Source organism: Calonectris borealis, chromosome 1 (assembly GCF_964195595.1).
Source record: "Calonectris borealis chromosome 1, bCalBor7.hap1.2, whole genome shotgun sequence".
NCBI classification, from domain to species: Eukaryota; Metazoa; Chordata; class Aves; order Procellariiformes; family Procellariidae; genus Calonectris; species Calonectris borealis.
The window spans coordinates 189,898,314-189,914,496 of NC_134312.1; the positions used below are offsets into that span (position 1 = coordinate 189,898,314).

General features: G+C 41.9%; 1 protein-coding gene across 10 annotated transcripts in view; it reads right to left on the reverse strand.

Annotated features, from left to right (window-relative positions):
* The window catches only part of RCBTB1 (RCC1 and BTB domain containing protein 1), a 32,062-nt gene extending 20,978 nt beyond the window's left edge, over positions 1–11,084 (reverse strand). For 6 of the 10 annotated variants that reach the window (XR_012671965.1, XR_012671966.1, XM_075139643.1 and 3 more), the window contains exons 1-4: positions 10,865–11,084; positions 4,037–4,207; positions 3,008–3,158; positions 2,365–2,531 (exon numbers count right to left, since the gene is read on the reverse strand). Coding sequence is in view for 8 of the 10 variants with exons in the window: in XM_075139643.1 (XP_074995744.1) it covers positions 2,365–2,531; positions 3,008–3,158; positions 4,037–4,180 (462 nt within the window). In the remaining 2 variants the exon portion in view is untranslated. Of the gene's footprint in view, positions 1–2,364; positions 2,532–3,007; positions 3,159–4,036; positions 4,208–10,492; positions 10,830–10,864 lie in introns of those variants that run through there. The other 4 variants (XM_075139646.1, XM_075139642.1, XM_075139641.1 and 1 more) reach the window with 4 other exon arrangements.
* Between the last annotated feature and the right edge of the window lie 5,099 nt (positions 11,085–16,183).

Here is a 16,183-nt window from a genome sequence, read left to right on the forward strand (position 1 = left end):
ATTTGTTTCCCAGACAAGCTGAACTCCCAATTTACAGCTATTTAATTTTCTTTATAGAACTCTAAACCAGGTTATTGCTGGACACTCATCATACATCTTTTATATCTTTCGAGAGCTGTGAAAGGAGATGGTTTTGTCAGCCCATGTTTCATGGTAGCAAAACTCTGTTACACAATGGCATTAACAAAAAAAGCACCATCTCTGACAGTTCAAAGTTTGCCAGTGGCAAACTAATAATAATAAAACCAGAAATATTGGTTCCTTTCATCTAAAAGTCCAGAAGACAGGGAAGTAGTTTGCTATCAAAAAATATTTACAGCTTTGTATTTTCAGTTCCTTCTACTTTTATTATGTGCATACAAACCCACAGCTTGGCATAAAACTACTTCTGATAGTTCATCCTCTGGTGCTTCACCCAAAAAGTTTGTCCTCTTGGAAATACCCAGCCACAGACACGCTAGTCAGTAAAAGCACACTGACAGAGATACCCTAGTGTGAAGCCTGCACATCCTTTGGTGCCAGAAGCCGTCTGTTTACAGCAACACCAAACCAAGAGTCAGTCATTAGAAACAAACACCTCCCCCGCCACCAAAAAAACAACCCCAACCCCAACAAACCAAAACACACCACCAAAAAAAAAACCCACCGAAGACAAGAACAAAAAACTTCCCACCAACACAACTCATTTACCGTGTCTAATATGAACAAAAGAAAGCATTAGTCCTTTGCGTTTTGTTACTTGTATTTGCTGATCTTTGCTTCCTACTGAATATTTGAAGATGCTCTATAAAATATCTTAATTTCAATAGCATGGAAACAAATAAAGGCAGAGAATCTCAGAAGGTAGATCAAAATGCCAAAGAGCTAATCACTTTCCTTTCTCAAAGAAGCACGAATGTCCTTTAAGTCTATCATAAACTTACCTTTTTTTTTTTTAAATTTGCACTGCATTAAAATTGCACTAAACCAACTGTACAAATCAATTATGCCAAGTATTTCCATGAATACTTTCAACTTCAATGCCTCTCTGAAACTCCAGATATATCAAGTCACAAGGGTTTTTGCAGCCAAATCTTTCTGTAAATAAAACTCTACTTAACACATTTCACTGCTTTCAGTATAATCAATTCTGGTACAGATAAAACCTCAGAGCACAAATAAACCAAGCGACTGCAAGGTATGCTAGGGATGGATTTATAGTACATTAACTAGCCACAATGGCAAGTGAGCTGCAAATATCAACTCCATGGTAAATACAAAGAAACTTCCCTGCTTCCATTGAGATTTCAAGCATGTTACATTTATTACAAGAGACAGCATGGTCATCACAGGCAGCTATCACACAGCAGCTGGCACCACTAGTTTAACTAATATATGAACACCCTCGCCCTCCCGCATGCAAATCAAATTTTATAGATTAACCAAGTCAAACGTGACAGCATGAAGATCTCTCCTAAGTGTAGGCTCTCCTTTCAGATACAACACAGCTCATGTAAATTAACCCAATGTCTCTTTCCTACCCTCAAAATACTGATTTGCTATTTTCTATTACTGTCGCACTATGACTCCATACTGATTCATAACAAAGACATGCTCAGATTACCAGGATGGAAAGAATTGTAGTTTCCATTTTCATTGTTAGGAAGGTTTTAAAATTAGAACTCTTCTTTTGTTAACGCAGAGCTGAAACCAGGCTTTCCTCCATGCAGTAACATGCAACTCAAATCAGATATGCACACACTGGTCAAATCTGACTAACTGGAAACTAATTGTACGTTTCCCATGACACATAGCCTTAAGCCATGTCAACAAATAGCATAAAGGAGACTTGGATATAAACCAAGTGCTCTTTCATTAGCTACACACAAAGGTATTCAGAGGTGTGCAGAGCAACGTTCTTTCACAGTACCAGTGTGGAAATCATGAAGGCTACAAAAAACAGACTAAAGGCTAACCAGTGAACACAGGCAACTCAATATACCCCTTAAATAATAGAATTGCAAGCAAATAACAATGTTACATTTTGCACCTGACAAACCATTCTTTCACCTGTAAGTGGCACAGCTTTCCGGTCTCATCCCTGCGAGACATACAACAAATGAAAAACACAAAAGTTTGCTAGCCTTTTATTCCCTCGTTTTTGTGGTTGGGCTGGGGTTTTTTTTGTCGTGATTTGTAAGTGAGGGTTTTTTTGAGTTGTTTTAAAGTCTGCTCTTAAGAAAAGGACACCCTAGTTTGAGGCAGCCGGAGAAAAGGTTATGTTGTAACTACACTGTAGAGAAAGAGTGAACTTCAGACTGCAAGGTCACCTGCACTATTTGCTTCAGGAAGGAGATTAAGAGGTTTGAACAGCTTTCAACTTACATCCCCATCAAACGACAGTGCCATGGAATGATGAGAGCCACAAGCTACTTCCACCACTTTCTTTATTAACAGATTTGTGCAAACTTGAACAGGAGTAATGCCCTGATTGCTTGTGCCATTTCCAAGCTGACTGTAACCATTATGTCCCCAAGCATACACTTCACCATCTGCAAAAATATTTAAGTTTGTGATAAAAAACACCAAAAATTCCAAGGAAGTTAAGATAGATAGAATTCTAAGAAATTAGCAAATGCCAACAGGAAAGTGAAAGGACATTAACAAATAGTGAAACTATTACAAGAATCATCTGTATACTAAAAAATTATGTACTTTATATACAAATTTTATATACACATATCACAGTATAACCTCTAGATTTATTGTGGAAATACATGAAAATGCACAAGTAAGACTGTGTATGTCATAAATGATAGGGTAAAACTCTACAGTTGCAACATAACGGAAACGTAAGAGAAACTTACTTTACCTATTACAGAATACATCAGTTCCACTTAAGACCAATGAGAATCCCTTAGAGTACATTAATCAATTAACAAGTTAATACAATTACACCTTAATCCATTCTAAATGCAAGTGGAACTTAAAATCTGTAACTTATCCATACTAAATGTTAATTTTCTACCTTCAGTGCAAAGTACAACATGGGGTCCACTTCCATAACTGAGACTGGAAATCTTCTTTCCACATAAGGCTTCTAATTTCTTTGGTACTATTGTGCTCTGATTATCTCCAGTTCCCAAACAATTACTGCAATTCAGTCCAAAAACAAATACCTGAAAAACAGGGGAATACTCATTTCAAGTGATTCATACTCAGGTATGCACAGATATGGTAATATCCAGGTGTTCACAAAGCCAGGACAGAGTTTTGCCATGGACTCTCGAGGGCTAGAGACTTCCTTCATGGAAGTTAATGAGCTCAAGAGTCAGCATGAGGACACTTTGGAACTTAACTTATGAATCTGAATTCTTCAGATCTGTGCAGGCCTGGAAGCTAGGCTTCTCATTTGCCAGAAGTGTACTATAAAAAGTATTAAACTGTGAAAGTGGAAGATACCACCTTCTTTTAAAAGCAGTTTGTAAAGAGCAGCCACAGTTGTACTGTGAGAGGCTCATCCTACAGGCATCTTTGATAGGACTTGTGTGTTGGAGGGGAAATCCTACTCTACCCAGTCTTACAAGAAACCCTCCCATTAATACATCCCAGAACACCTGGCTTGTTTTCTTTCAACAGCTCAATGCTAACTCACATTGAGTTTCTGAATCATTAAAATCCACAGATAATGGATTGTAACTTAGCAAGTAACAATAAGATTTGTTACTTAGCAAGCCTTAACCTCATTTTATATCTTCATACCTGGAGTGCTTGCACTTAATTTCAAGCTACTACAACTTCTTTTGAATTCTGACTGTCTTCAAAAGTGCATGTAATCCACCCTGGCCTTTGTCATTTCTAAGTTTTCTAAATACTTCATCTATATTGCCCCCATACAAGACTAAAAAAACCCCAAAACTTACAAGTTACATCCAACAGGTTTTGAAATATACAAATCTCACACAATGCTTTTGAGAAGTTATTAATTTACAAGTATTCAGTGGTCTCTGAAAACAACTAATTGTAGAGTATATGTTCCACTTTATTACAGCCTTACCTCATCATTGTGCGTTATGTATATAGCTTCATTGGCTGATGTACCAAATACACATGCTTTCCGAATAGATGCTATTTCTTGAGGTGACAGTAAGGTAAATATTGGCCACTTGCCTACATCCACCATGATGCTGCTGTGTGTCATGACGTTTCTACAAGTAAGATGACATTGCTGTAATAAAACCAAAAGCTTATTAAAAGTGTATTTTGCACTTTCATCAACAGGCAATAACATAATTTCCTTTAAATGAAAGAAAATACATGTGTTGTGGCTCTGAAAGTATAACATTCTATTCTATATGAAATACATAATTATATTTCCATGTATTAAGGTGAACAAATAGCAAGTCACTAGTAGGACATTAGAAGAACAGATCTTTCCTTAACAGGATATTTAAGTAAACTGTTGTTGTGTTTAACCAGGCAGACAGCCAAACACCACACAGCCACTCGCTCACTCCCCCCCTGCAGTGGGATGGGGGAGAGAATTGGAAAAAAAAAAAGTAAAATTCATGGCTTGAGATAAAAACAGTTTAATAGAACAGAAAAGGAAGGGGAAATAATAATAATGATGATAGAATATACAAAATAAGTGATGTACAATACAATTGCTCATCACCCCCCAACCGATGCCCAGCCAGTTCCCAAGCAGCAGTCACTGCTCCCCAGCCAACTCCCCCTAGCTTATATACTGAGCATGACATCATATGGTATGGAATACCCCGTTGGCCAGCTGGATTAGCTGTCCTGGCTGTGCCCCCTCCCAGCTTCTTGTGCACCTGGCAGAGCATGGGAAGCTGAAAAGTCCTTGACTTCTTGGAAACACTACTTAGCAACAACTAAAATATCAGTGTTTTATCAACATTCTTCTCATACTAAATCCAAAACACAGCACTATACCAGCTACTAGGAAGAAAATTAACTCTATCCCAGCCGAAACCAGGACAACAGTATTCAGTACAACTGAACACCTGCTGTTCTATAAGCAAACTTATTAAAAGCTTGTGATCTAGCAAATACCCACTGGTGGCATAGTGGACTTCTGAGGGCATTTTCAGAGGGAATTTCAGTTGGAATTCCCATTTATAAAATTTTCACTCGTGCAATTTTTTTGTAGTCTTACAACTTATATATGCCATGTAAGCAAGCTGTCAATGTATATGTGAAACCTGCAAATAAAGATAAAGCTGGGGCTGTTGAGCATATGACCCAAATCTGCCATCTATTGCATAGTCAAAAGCTGTTATTATGGTCAAAAACTATTTGAGAGAGCACAAAAGCATGAGATAAACTCATGAGTTTGTACAAGTAAGCAGTGAAACACATCAGAGAAAAGGGATTAAGTGAAATTGTCACAATCTGTAACTTAAAAAAACGCTGGACCACATTAAAAGCTGGAAATATAATTGGGTATAGACATCCTCTGTCAATGAACACAGATGTATACAATCCATCCTTCCACAATGCTCCTTTTCCCCAAAAGTTTCCTCAGGGCAATTGTACTAGCTCAAGAACAAAGCTGACAGTCAACACAAACCTACAGAGCTTATTTAGGTCTTCAATCCTGCACATTAAAATTGTAACATTGCTCATACCCTGAAGGGATTCTACCACTGACAATCTATGATCCATGCTCAGGGTTATCAGCAAGTTTTGTGAAATCTGAAAAGCACTAGGTGGAAAATTCCACAGAATGTCATGACATGATAAAAATCACAATAAACCATTAAAAAAAAAAAAGGCTCAGAAACCATTCAATGGGTAAGAAATGCAGTCCCTATCCAGATGCCATCCTCTCATCAACATTTAGTTCTTTCCTCTTCATTTGTTTGCTCCAGTCTTATCCCATTCCCCTATTCTTTGCTTTGTTGCTTTCAAATCCAGCTGCTTCTTTGCTTCTGATGCTTGGTTCCCAAAACTGTGCTGACAACCAAGACGTGGCTTCAGAAAGCTATTCAAGACCAGCAGACAATCCTAAAATAGAGGTTTTTCACTGCAGGTGTTTTTTGGAACCAGGGAGTTTATTATTACTATTTTTAAAAAGTTTGAGAAACACTGAGGTCACAGTGGAAGTATGTGTACAAAAAAAACCCAACACAAACAAAACCCAGACTTGTCTCCTTATCAAATTTCATAACCTTGCTCCAACAAACCCAGCTCTGCTTTATAGGCACCTCTCTCACTAAGAGCCTCATTTTACTTTACATTTCACATTTGAAGCAGGTCTTGAAAACACCTGAAGTCTCCAGATGGCACATTCATAACAGATGTATTTGTAGAACAGCTTTTGAAAGTCTACCCGATGCCAAGACCACAGCACAGTCTACGCAGCTAAACAGATTTGAATGCATTTAAGCCTTCTTAATTTCTAGTCCAGTTACAAACTCAGGCTAGTTAACTGCTAAGATTTGTTACCTCACTTTGGCAAATCTTTTAACATATGACACTATCAATCAATTAAAAGGAGACAGCAATGACTTGTTCTTTTGAGCAGACCAAGTAATTGTCCCCTCTGACTTTACCTATTTAATATGCCCCATATAATATACAATTGGCAAGGCACAAATATGTCATAAACTGGACATTAAGAAAAATATTTTCTTCACTGAAGTTCCTTTCAACACATCCTGTTAATTTAAGACATGAAGACAAAATGTTATTTTGATGGAGAATATCCTAGTAAATTAACATTTTAAAGTTTTACAGCACCCTGAGAACCTTTTCTACTCTAGAGGTAACCAGTTTAAAATGTGCTACTTTATCTCTCCCTTTCTGATCTTTGCACTAGGTCTTTAATTCTCCTGGCTTATTCTCCACTACTGTATGACTCAGTTAACCACTCCTCTTTGAAAAAACCTATGAGAGTTACACTGCATTTCCCATACCTCAAAGCTCAACTGGATATCTCGTCAGACAAACAAATACCAGTAGATAAAAGAAAAGCTTTCAAGCACACAAGACTTTCCAGACTGAAGACGTGAGCAATGAACTCCATCCACAGATGAAGAACCTTACAATTTTTGACAGGTGTAACACTGCTTTATCTAAAACAATGCTGTATATTTCCGATTTCAACTGTTATTACAATCTTACAAAGTTATTTCACGGGTTTTCCCTAGAAGGTTTTTAATGACAACTCATCTGCCACTGGCAGGTTAGTTTCTTCAATATATCTCAATCCTAAAGTCTAATTAGCAACCAATAAAGGTTGACAAGGATCCTTAAATCCAAATCCAAAATAAATAACAGGAAACATCTCTTGCCTTCTATATCATATGTACTGTTTTTTCCCAAACACACAACCTTTTCCCCTCCTCTACAAATATTAAATATTGTCCTTAGATGCTGCCATTTGCTGGAGTACCTATCATCATTCTGCTGCAACATTTTTACAGTAGCAACAACAGCTATTTTTGTTTATGCTTATATTTAAATGAGTGAAATAACATACAAACCTGAAAGTTCTGGAGTTTATACACGGACTACTGTTTCTTAGCTTTAACCAGCATAGAAAGCTGGTTTAACTACTTATTCTCCATTTTCCACAGAAAATAAATGCCCAACCTAGGCATAAGTACCACCTTTTTCCTCTCTAAAGATGGATTCCTTAACAACCTTAGCCACTCTCCTAGTTTTCCAATAAAAGTTCTAGTTGCCACGGGAGGGAAAAAAAAAGTCTACAGTGGGAAAAAAGTGTTTGGGGAATATATATTTATATATAGTACTGCAAATGGAGATGTCAGAAAAGTAACTCAGTGTTATCAAAACAGAAACCCAATTAATTTTAGCATCCTCTGAGACATACTGCACACTTTCCAAAAGGGTAGACACTCTGCAATATTGCGACTGACCTCTCACACCAATCACACTCAAACTTCATCCCTGTGCAACATTTGTCTGAATATGGGGAGGGAAGGCATGTGCAGAGTTTCTTCTGGGCAAATCCTTGCTATGAAAGGCTGACCTAGGAGACTTCAGGCATGTCACTGCAAGCAGTGGCACAAAGAAACACAGTGTCCTTCACTCACCCTTCCTGTAGTGCATCAATAAGAGAGCTAAGTTTGTTTTCTTCTCCTGATAATCATGTAGAGGCCTGGAACCCCGTTACATTACATACTATGCAACGACTGTACCTTAACTGAAAGTTTGTAAGTGCAATGTTGTAGCAAATGTACCAGATGGAGTCCAAAGTAATGAAGTTATTTTAATCCGCATGCAAATAGCTGTTTCAATGTATTAGCTCTCAAGCTATTGTTTAGATTCTGTATGCAGCATGGCAGCAGCAGTTCTAAGGAGTATCTGTCACATATCAACATCTAGATTTTCAGTTAATTGCAATTAAAAACCTTACAAGTATAAAAGTCATAAGCTTAAACTTGCTGTTCTAGTAGATCGTTGCTTTTAGAAACATTGTATGCCACTGCTTTTAACTGTCTTTTCATTTCTGCTGCGTGATTCAGTGATAAACAACTATACACCATATAGCTTTATTTCTACTGCAGAACTAACCAGCAGAGGGAGCTTATATCAACAATACCTCTTCTAACTGCTTTGACATCTTTGAAATTATCCAACAATATCAATGTACAAACAGGAACAGAAACAAAGATGATTGTTTGAATTTCATTGAGGCTAAAAATAAGCAAGAAAGGATAACTTGTAGAGGAGGAAACTGAACTGGCCACATATTGTGATAAAAAGAAATTGAACTCGGAGCAGTCACCAACATTAGGGAAAAAAACGTAGATCTGCTCACAATTAAAAAAAGCCACATACTTTCAGAGACATAAGTCCTTCAAAAATTCTGTGCTAAACTGCTGCCTACGCATTCAACTTCTCACTAGTTTGCTTTCTAAAGAAAAAGTGTGCAGGCTGATTCTCAGTGATACATGTAGGCAAACATGAATCCCTGCCTTTAAAAAAAAAAAAAAAAGACAGTCTTTATAAAATGTTTTGATAAATGATTTTAGACCAAGTTTTAGAGTTTATAGTTCAGCTAAACAAATCCATGCTGCAGAGAACAATAGCCTTACACAATATCCTACCAGGAAAACAATACCAATTGTCATCACAACAAAAAACTATAGTTAACTCCTCAAAGATTATCCCCTTATTTGTAAAGACTATTTGAACACAATTGCATGTTTGTTTGTTTCACTGTTTCCTCAGGCTCCAATGTTGCAGTTTATTCTAGCTGGGCAGACTTACTCCCGCACAGAAAGAAACTGCAGGCTCAGGTCTTCATTTCTCCTAATTGTCTACGGGAATTATAAACAGTATGAGAACACAAAAGCTGGGATATCTGACTTTAGAACAACACGAAATGACTGGCACACTTTTCAATTTTAAGTACACCTCAACCAAGAAAGAGTCAAATCCTAGACATAACACTAATCTTCCCCATGTTTTCTCCAGTTTATATTTGGTTTTTTTAATGTCATATTTCAGTACTAAGAAAGATCAGGGAAACAACACACACTATTGACATTAATCAGATGTGTGAACCAAGTGGCTTGGTTTATTGCGGCTTTCTCCCTGCCAACAAAAAGATATTGCACGCCCTGAAATCACGTGCCTTAACTTACTTTCCTTAGACCTTACATAAGGCATAATTTCTATGACAAAATCTGTGTGTTCAAACCTCTGCACGATTTATTTTTGGATGCCTTTTATGAGCAGTACAGGGAAAGAAAAACCTGCTGATCTAAGAACTGACAACCAGACCTCCTATTTGCTTTGAGTAATCAGCTGAAAGAGATACAAGCAAGCAAAAACCACCATGTACATGAATACTATTGAACATAAGACTGTTTCAGCCATAGGAAAAAACCCTTAGCAGAATGACAGTCATCCATCCACCATAACAAAACTGTAATTACAATCACAATATGCCTTTTTTTTTTTTTTTTTTAAGCTGAGCCATTACTGCAACTTATTGAAGCCATTCACTCAGGACAAGACACCTTCTAAAGCAATACTTATATTTCAATCCGATGCATACAGAGATAAGCATTCAAAGGAAAAAATTCATAGTAAGGCTTTAAAGAATTATTGCATCTCCCAAACATTGTTTTTCCTAAAAAACTTTGTGCTCCAAACACATTTCCATTCACGATGTTTAGCATCTTTTTCTCATAATCCCACCCCTAAACAATTAAAGTCCTTTTTACCTTTCGTCAGTAGACAACATGCTTTCCAAAAAAGATCACTTAAACTGCCTAAATTAAAACTCTGAAAGTTCCTTTTAAAAAGTAAATATTCCTTTAATATTTAATTTAGAAGATCTCTATTAAAAAATGAAGAAACACTGATTATTTATATAAAGCCCAGTGAGGAAAAAAAATTGTTGGGAGTCCTGCTTTTTCAGTAAGCTAGATCTCAGCCTTCAGGAAGCAGACAACAAAGGGAAGGATGAACCGAAACACCACGAAACAGAAAAAAAACTGTAAGAACATACTGTGAGCTACGCCAAGCAGGAAGAGAGACTTTCAGAGAGCTGTGTGGGAGAAATTCACAGGCGGATCAAGAGAAAGCTTCGCCAAATCCCTCGGATGACGACTCCTAACCAACCCCTATGTATGTGAGAAGGACTCTTTCCTTCTCTGGAAGGGTATCACCAGCCTTACAGACTGGGGTCTCCGCGGTAACCTCCGTCCAGCAGCTCCCCACCGCCCGCAGCTCCCGCCCACGCCAAGCCGCAGCCCTCACAGCGCCCTAACGGAAACGCAAGGGGCGGGAGGAGCCCGCAGCCTCACGCAGGGGACGCCCAGCCTGGCGACGGCGGGGCGCCGACTCGGCCACGCACGCTCCCGCGCCAAGCGCTCCTCACCCGGCCCCTGCGACATCCCCCGGCAGGCTCCCTGCGGCCCCGCTGCCTCCAAGGTGCCCCCGCACCGGGGCGAGCGGTCCTCGCCAGAGCCGCTGCCGTTACGGCCGTTAGGACCGTTACGGTCGTTCGGCGCCCGCCCCGCCGCGCGCGCCGCACGTCAAGGGGCCGAAGGGGTGCGCAGCGCGCGCCGGCAACGCGCACGTGACAGCGGCGGGCCGGCGAGGAGAGGAGGAGGGGCCGGGGGGGGGGGGGCGGGTAGCAGAGTAGCACGTGACGCCAAGTCTCGGGGGGGCCCTCTCCCGCTTGACCTTCGCGCGCGCCGTCACGTGGCCGCCGGTGGGCGGCTCTGCCGCCTTTCCTCACCGCCTATTGGACGCCTTAAGCGTGGCCACGTGACCCCCCTCTTCGCGCGCGCGGCGCCGCGAGTAGCCTCTCCTCAAGCCCGCAGCCGCCGCCGGGGCGGCCTCAGGCCCCGCCGTGAGGGGGAAGCGGGTGGCGCCCGGGCCTGCCCCGAGGGCCCACAGGCCCCTCATCACCCCTCAGCTGCGGGCTCTGTTCCGGCACAACGCCCCCATCCCGGCTGGCATCGCCCTGAGGGCGCTTAGACGGGCCCGGGGGCTTGAACCGTCGTGTGAGGTCGCGGGGCGGGGCTCCGTGGCGGACCGGGCCCAGCGAGCATCTCCGGGGGCTGGTTTCGTTCGGTGGGGTCGCGGCAGGGGCAGGCTGGCAGGCACGGCCGCCGCTCCCCGCGGTGGCAACTGGGATGAAGCCGAGGGGAAAACGAGGTGGGGCTGCAGCCAGCCCAGGCTTCCCGCCCTGGCCACAATTAACTACGATCTCGCAGGGCGGTGGCAGGATCCGTGCTGGTTATACTTCAGGCTAGCGCCTGTAATGTCTGAAACCAGCTGTTCGCTAGAGATAGTGTCAAAGGTCTTCTGACACAGTCACATAAAGACTTCTCTCCCTTCAAAGGTTTTTAGGCGGTTTTTAAGTACCAGTTAAAACTTAGCATTGACATAATCTTGTATCTTTACAGCTCTCTCTGTGTTTATACCTGCAGATCGAGTAGGAGACAGGGCTGTGGAGGATGATCCAGGAAAGGGAAGGCTGGAGGCCAGCCCTCCCAAGAGAGCTCTTTTGTTACACAAGGTTGTTACCGGGAAATGGCTTCAGCTTTTCTTAAAATTTGCTTACTTTCCTGTCTGTGCACAGGGTCAGAAGGCAGCTGGGGTTTGCAGTGAGTGGGGAGCTGATTGATCTGAAACAAAGCAGTAGGGTAGAGCCCACTGGAAGTATCAACCTGTCTTTGGGGGTGGACAATTTAGGAGAAAGCTGTTTAAAGAAGAAATTATAATTTAAAAAAAGGGAAGAAAGAAGAAAAATCAATTTCAATACCCAAGGAATCAAGTGTGGATGGGTTGCTCTGAGAGGGAATCAGTGATGCTGAAGAAATTCTGCCCTGTAATGAGGCGAGGAAGGCACAGCAGTAGGTCCAGGGTAAAAAGAGATTTTCCCTGCCAAGTTCCTGCTTACTGCACTGTTGAGTGACTTTAGCTGGCATCAGGAAGGCACTGCTGAATAGGTTGTGCAAGTTCCGGAGCAACAAAAAGAGAAGGCATAAATAAGAAGATATGTGGAAAAGTGTCATCAGAGCCTCCATGGGAAGCCCTGAAAGAGCCAGAAATGGAGCATGCACAACACTTATTTTCAACTCGTGTTTGTGGCTCCGCAAAGGAATCGTCTCTCAAGAACAACTGCCTTTCCTGACATTGCTAGGAAATGGTGTGAAGGTGGAGCTGTGTAAACAGAACTTTGATCCTATTTAGTACAGTCTGTAGAACAGACCTGCTGCTTCGTTACAATATACAGAAACCCAGTTGTTTTAACAAGTACTGGAACACAAGCCCCCAGTCAGGTTTTTTATTCACATGGGTTTAAGTTTCTTGTTATTGGTTATCACTGTTCATTTTTACCATGTGCAGTAGGTCCTTAAATAGTAGTTGCAGGCAGTTTATACTGTGTCTGAGCTTTACAATCAGCTGAAACAGCTAAAAAAGTGCTCTGTATGGAGCAGAAGTAATTTCATAATCTCACAGATAACTGGTTTCATTTTTTTTCTTTCAGTTTGGCTGTTTGTAAAAGCCAACAATAATAAAAAGCAACCTTTTCCCATCATTTTTTCTAGAAGGAGAAGGGATATGAAACCTTGGAAAGGTTATGAGAGACTGGAAATGTTATGAAAGCATTAAATAGGCAACCAGCAAAGCAGAGACAAGTTTTGTAGAATAAAAGGAATTATTGTTTAAGACAGTATACAGATAATGTGTATAACTAGTTGCTGAATTTGGTGGGTTAGCTCAGATGCTGATCCCTCTCTCTTACACTGATAGTTTCAGCTTTGATAAAACAGTAGCAGGTGACTATGAAGTGCTTTTCTCAAGTGACCAAACTGGGAACATTTGAGATTCAAAATGGACGATAGCATGGCATGAAATTACACCACAAACTCTAACGCAACCTGAATCAGCAGTTTAATTCCTAAGTATACGTTGTCAAAACTGGAGATCACAAAGGTGTGTGTGGTCACAGATAAATCCAGGTTTAGGAGAATTTATAATCTTGTCAGTTGTAGATTAAAAAGTCTGTTCTGTATCTCCAGCTCTATAAGTGACCACAGTGAAGAGTCATGATGGCAACTGTCAGTGACCTGTTAAAGGATATTAAAAGAAGAAAATTCTTCAAAGTGTTTTTCTTCTCATTCAGCATTATTTTTGCCATCAGTTGGTTAACTGCAGTTTGTTTTCATTCAAACTGCAGAGTCCTAGGATATGATGCCAGCTAAATCTGATATGAAAACAATCTGGAGCTGAACGTCACCTGCACGGAGCTGGCATCTTATTCCAATCTGTTCCACAGTCCTCACCATCAGCTTTCTACGGATGTGAAAGAGTAGGTACACGTACAGAAAACCTGTTTTAAAGTGATCCTGCCGCAAAAGGTGCCAAAGGCCTGAGGGCTTTACAGAGGGAAGTCCTCCCCCTAATCAAAGCAGGAGCTCTGACATCTGCGGTTTGGCAGGAGCTGTTTGATTCCCCTGGAGATAATCCTCCATTGAGAAATGTGTGGGATAACAGTGACACTCCGTGGCCAACCAGATAAAATGCAATTTCTGAATTTTCACAGGTTTTTCTTTGCTTTCATCTGTTTTACCAGACAGAAAGGTAGTAAAGATCAATTTGTAGCTTTCATTCTTGTTGATAATTTCCAGTATCTTTTCAATACATTTCCTTTATTGTTATAAAACGTTCTAAACGTGTAAGCTAAGACAAAAACTGAAAACAAATGATCAAACAAAACCTTGCATCCAAAACCCCTGAATCTGAGGAGCGCAGAGAGTGAGACTCCACTGTTGCTCTGGAACTTTGCAAGTTGTACAAAGTGCATTTTCAGGTCCATGCTTACATTGTCATTTTAATCACATTTTTTCCTGGTACGAGGACCAGCTCATTGTGTCCATTCAACCTGCTGTGGACACTGAACCCAACCACAGAAGGAGCTGTTCAGTTGTGCCACTGAACTCATCACAAGCAGGTGGCTGCTGGAGGCCATAACCACATATAGGGAAGGTCTGTGACTGAGATTTCCCATCCTGTAGTTTTCAAATCCAAACCTGTGACATGGGGGGAAACTTGTGTGGTTGTTCTGCAAGGCAGAGCTCAGAAGTAATCTCTTCTCCTCAGAGCTTAGCCATGGCCAGTTCAGTGCTCCTGGCCAAACACCTTTGGGCAACTGGTAGGCACCACAAGCTGTATTTTTTCTTTTGCAGTTTGTTCATCTCACTGACAGCAGGGTGCTCTGAAACGGAAAGCGAACAAACATCCAGCCCCTTTCATGGTACTCGACTGTGTTGAGCAGGGAGCATGACCTCACACCTGTGGGCATGTTTGTGTCCGTCTTTTGACACAGGGGTCATGGCAGTCTGGACAGTTGGGGACTAAGAGACAAGGACCAAGCTTTCTCCTTTGAAAACTGTGACATGGCATCAGTAAGGGCGTAGCAGGTGACTTTCTGTGCTCTCCAGCTAGAGCTGAGCTTAACTGTGGTTAAGGCAAGCGCAAGGCCGATAGCATATCTACTGCCAGTTATGCTACCAAAAAGCATTTTCCTTCATCAAATGCTTGTCCCAAGAAGCAGAGACAAAACAGAGACCACGGGATGAGCTGGGTTGACAGAGCAACGTCCTATTTCCAACCCCACCAGGAATGCCCTAGAGGTACCAGCACCTCTCTCTGCTTGATGAGCACCTGAAAGGCAGGTGCTTAACATCTGCTGTGCATTTTGTTGTGTGAACCTTGTTACTCTGAACTTTTGGGAGTCAGTCAACAACTTTGAGCAATGTTATGTTGTCAAAAGACGTCATCACAGGCAGGCTTTCCTAAGGCACGTCAAAGCCTGTGGCTGTATTGTGTAGCTTTCAGAGTACGCTAAGCCAGCTTTCAAGCCTCTGTGACTCTGTCTCAGGAGGAAGCAGCTTGCCTTCAGCTGCTGGCTCTCACAGCTACCCATCAACCCTGATGGGACAGGCAGGTTCCTGGCCATGTGCCAAGCAAACCAGCATTAGTCTGTTAGCAGGAGAGCACTGGGGAAGAGCGTGAGGTGAGTTTCCCATGGGCACACCAGAAATCAGGGGCAGAACAGGAATGGACCAGGATACAGAAAAGAAAAAGGCCAAACTTCCCTAAGCCCGAACCATCGCATTTGGCTTTGTTGTGGCTTTAGCTTGGGGTCCTGGCTAGGTCAGACCCAGTGGTCCCCAGCAGCTCTGCAAGGAGTTCTCACAACCCAAACTTGGAAGAAGTCCCCTTCAAGATGACTGGCAGCAGGTAGACAGGTGGGCTCTCCAGGTCAACACATCCACCTGTGTCCAGGGCCTCCTTCAGCTCCCAGCACGCTTTCTCAACAGTTGCTAGTCTGAACATCCCCTCTGTCGGTGGTCCTTCCACGTATGATACAGTGAAGAGATCTTGCAGGAAACACGGGCAGGGCTGGGTGAATGGCAGCTTTGGTGGCTTTCCTTAGAGACACAAGCAAGTCTGGATGGGGAGGTGTACTCTGCCTTCACTGGGCTGGGATCTACTTGTTGCTCCAAGCAGATGCCATTAGGATGAACACTCACTGCAAGGACCAGATCTACTCCTGTTATTCCTGGCTCTGCTGAGGGTTGGTCCCCCCGGAGCTGCCTTCCAAAGAGGTGACATGGGCTGGACCAAACCCCCACCCCAGGTTCTTCCACCACTGGGCAGGAACATGCCCCCCGGG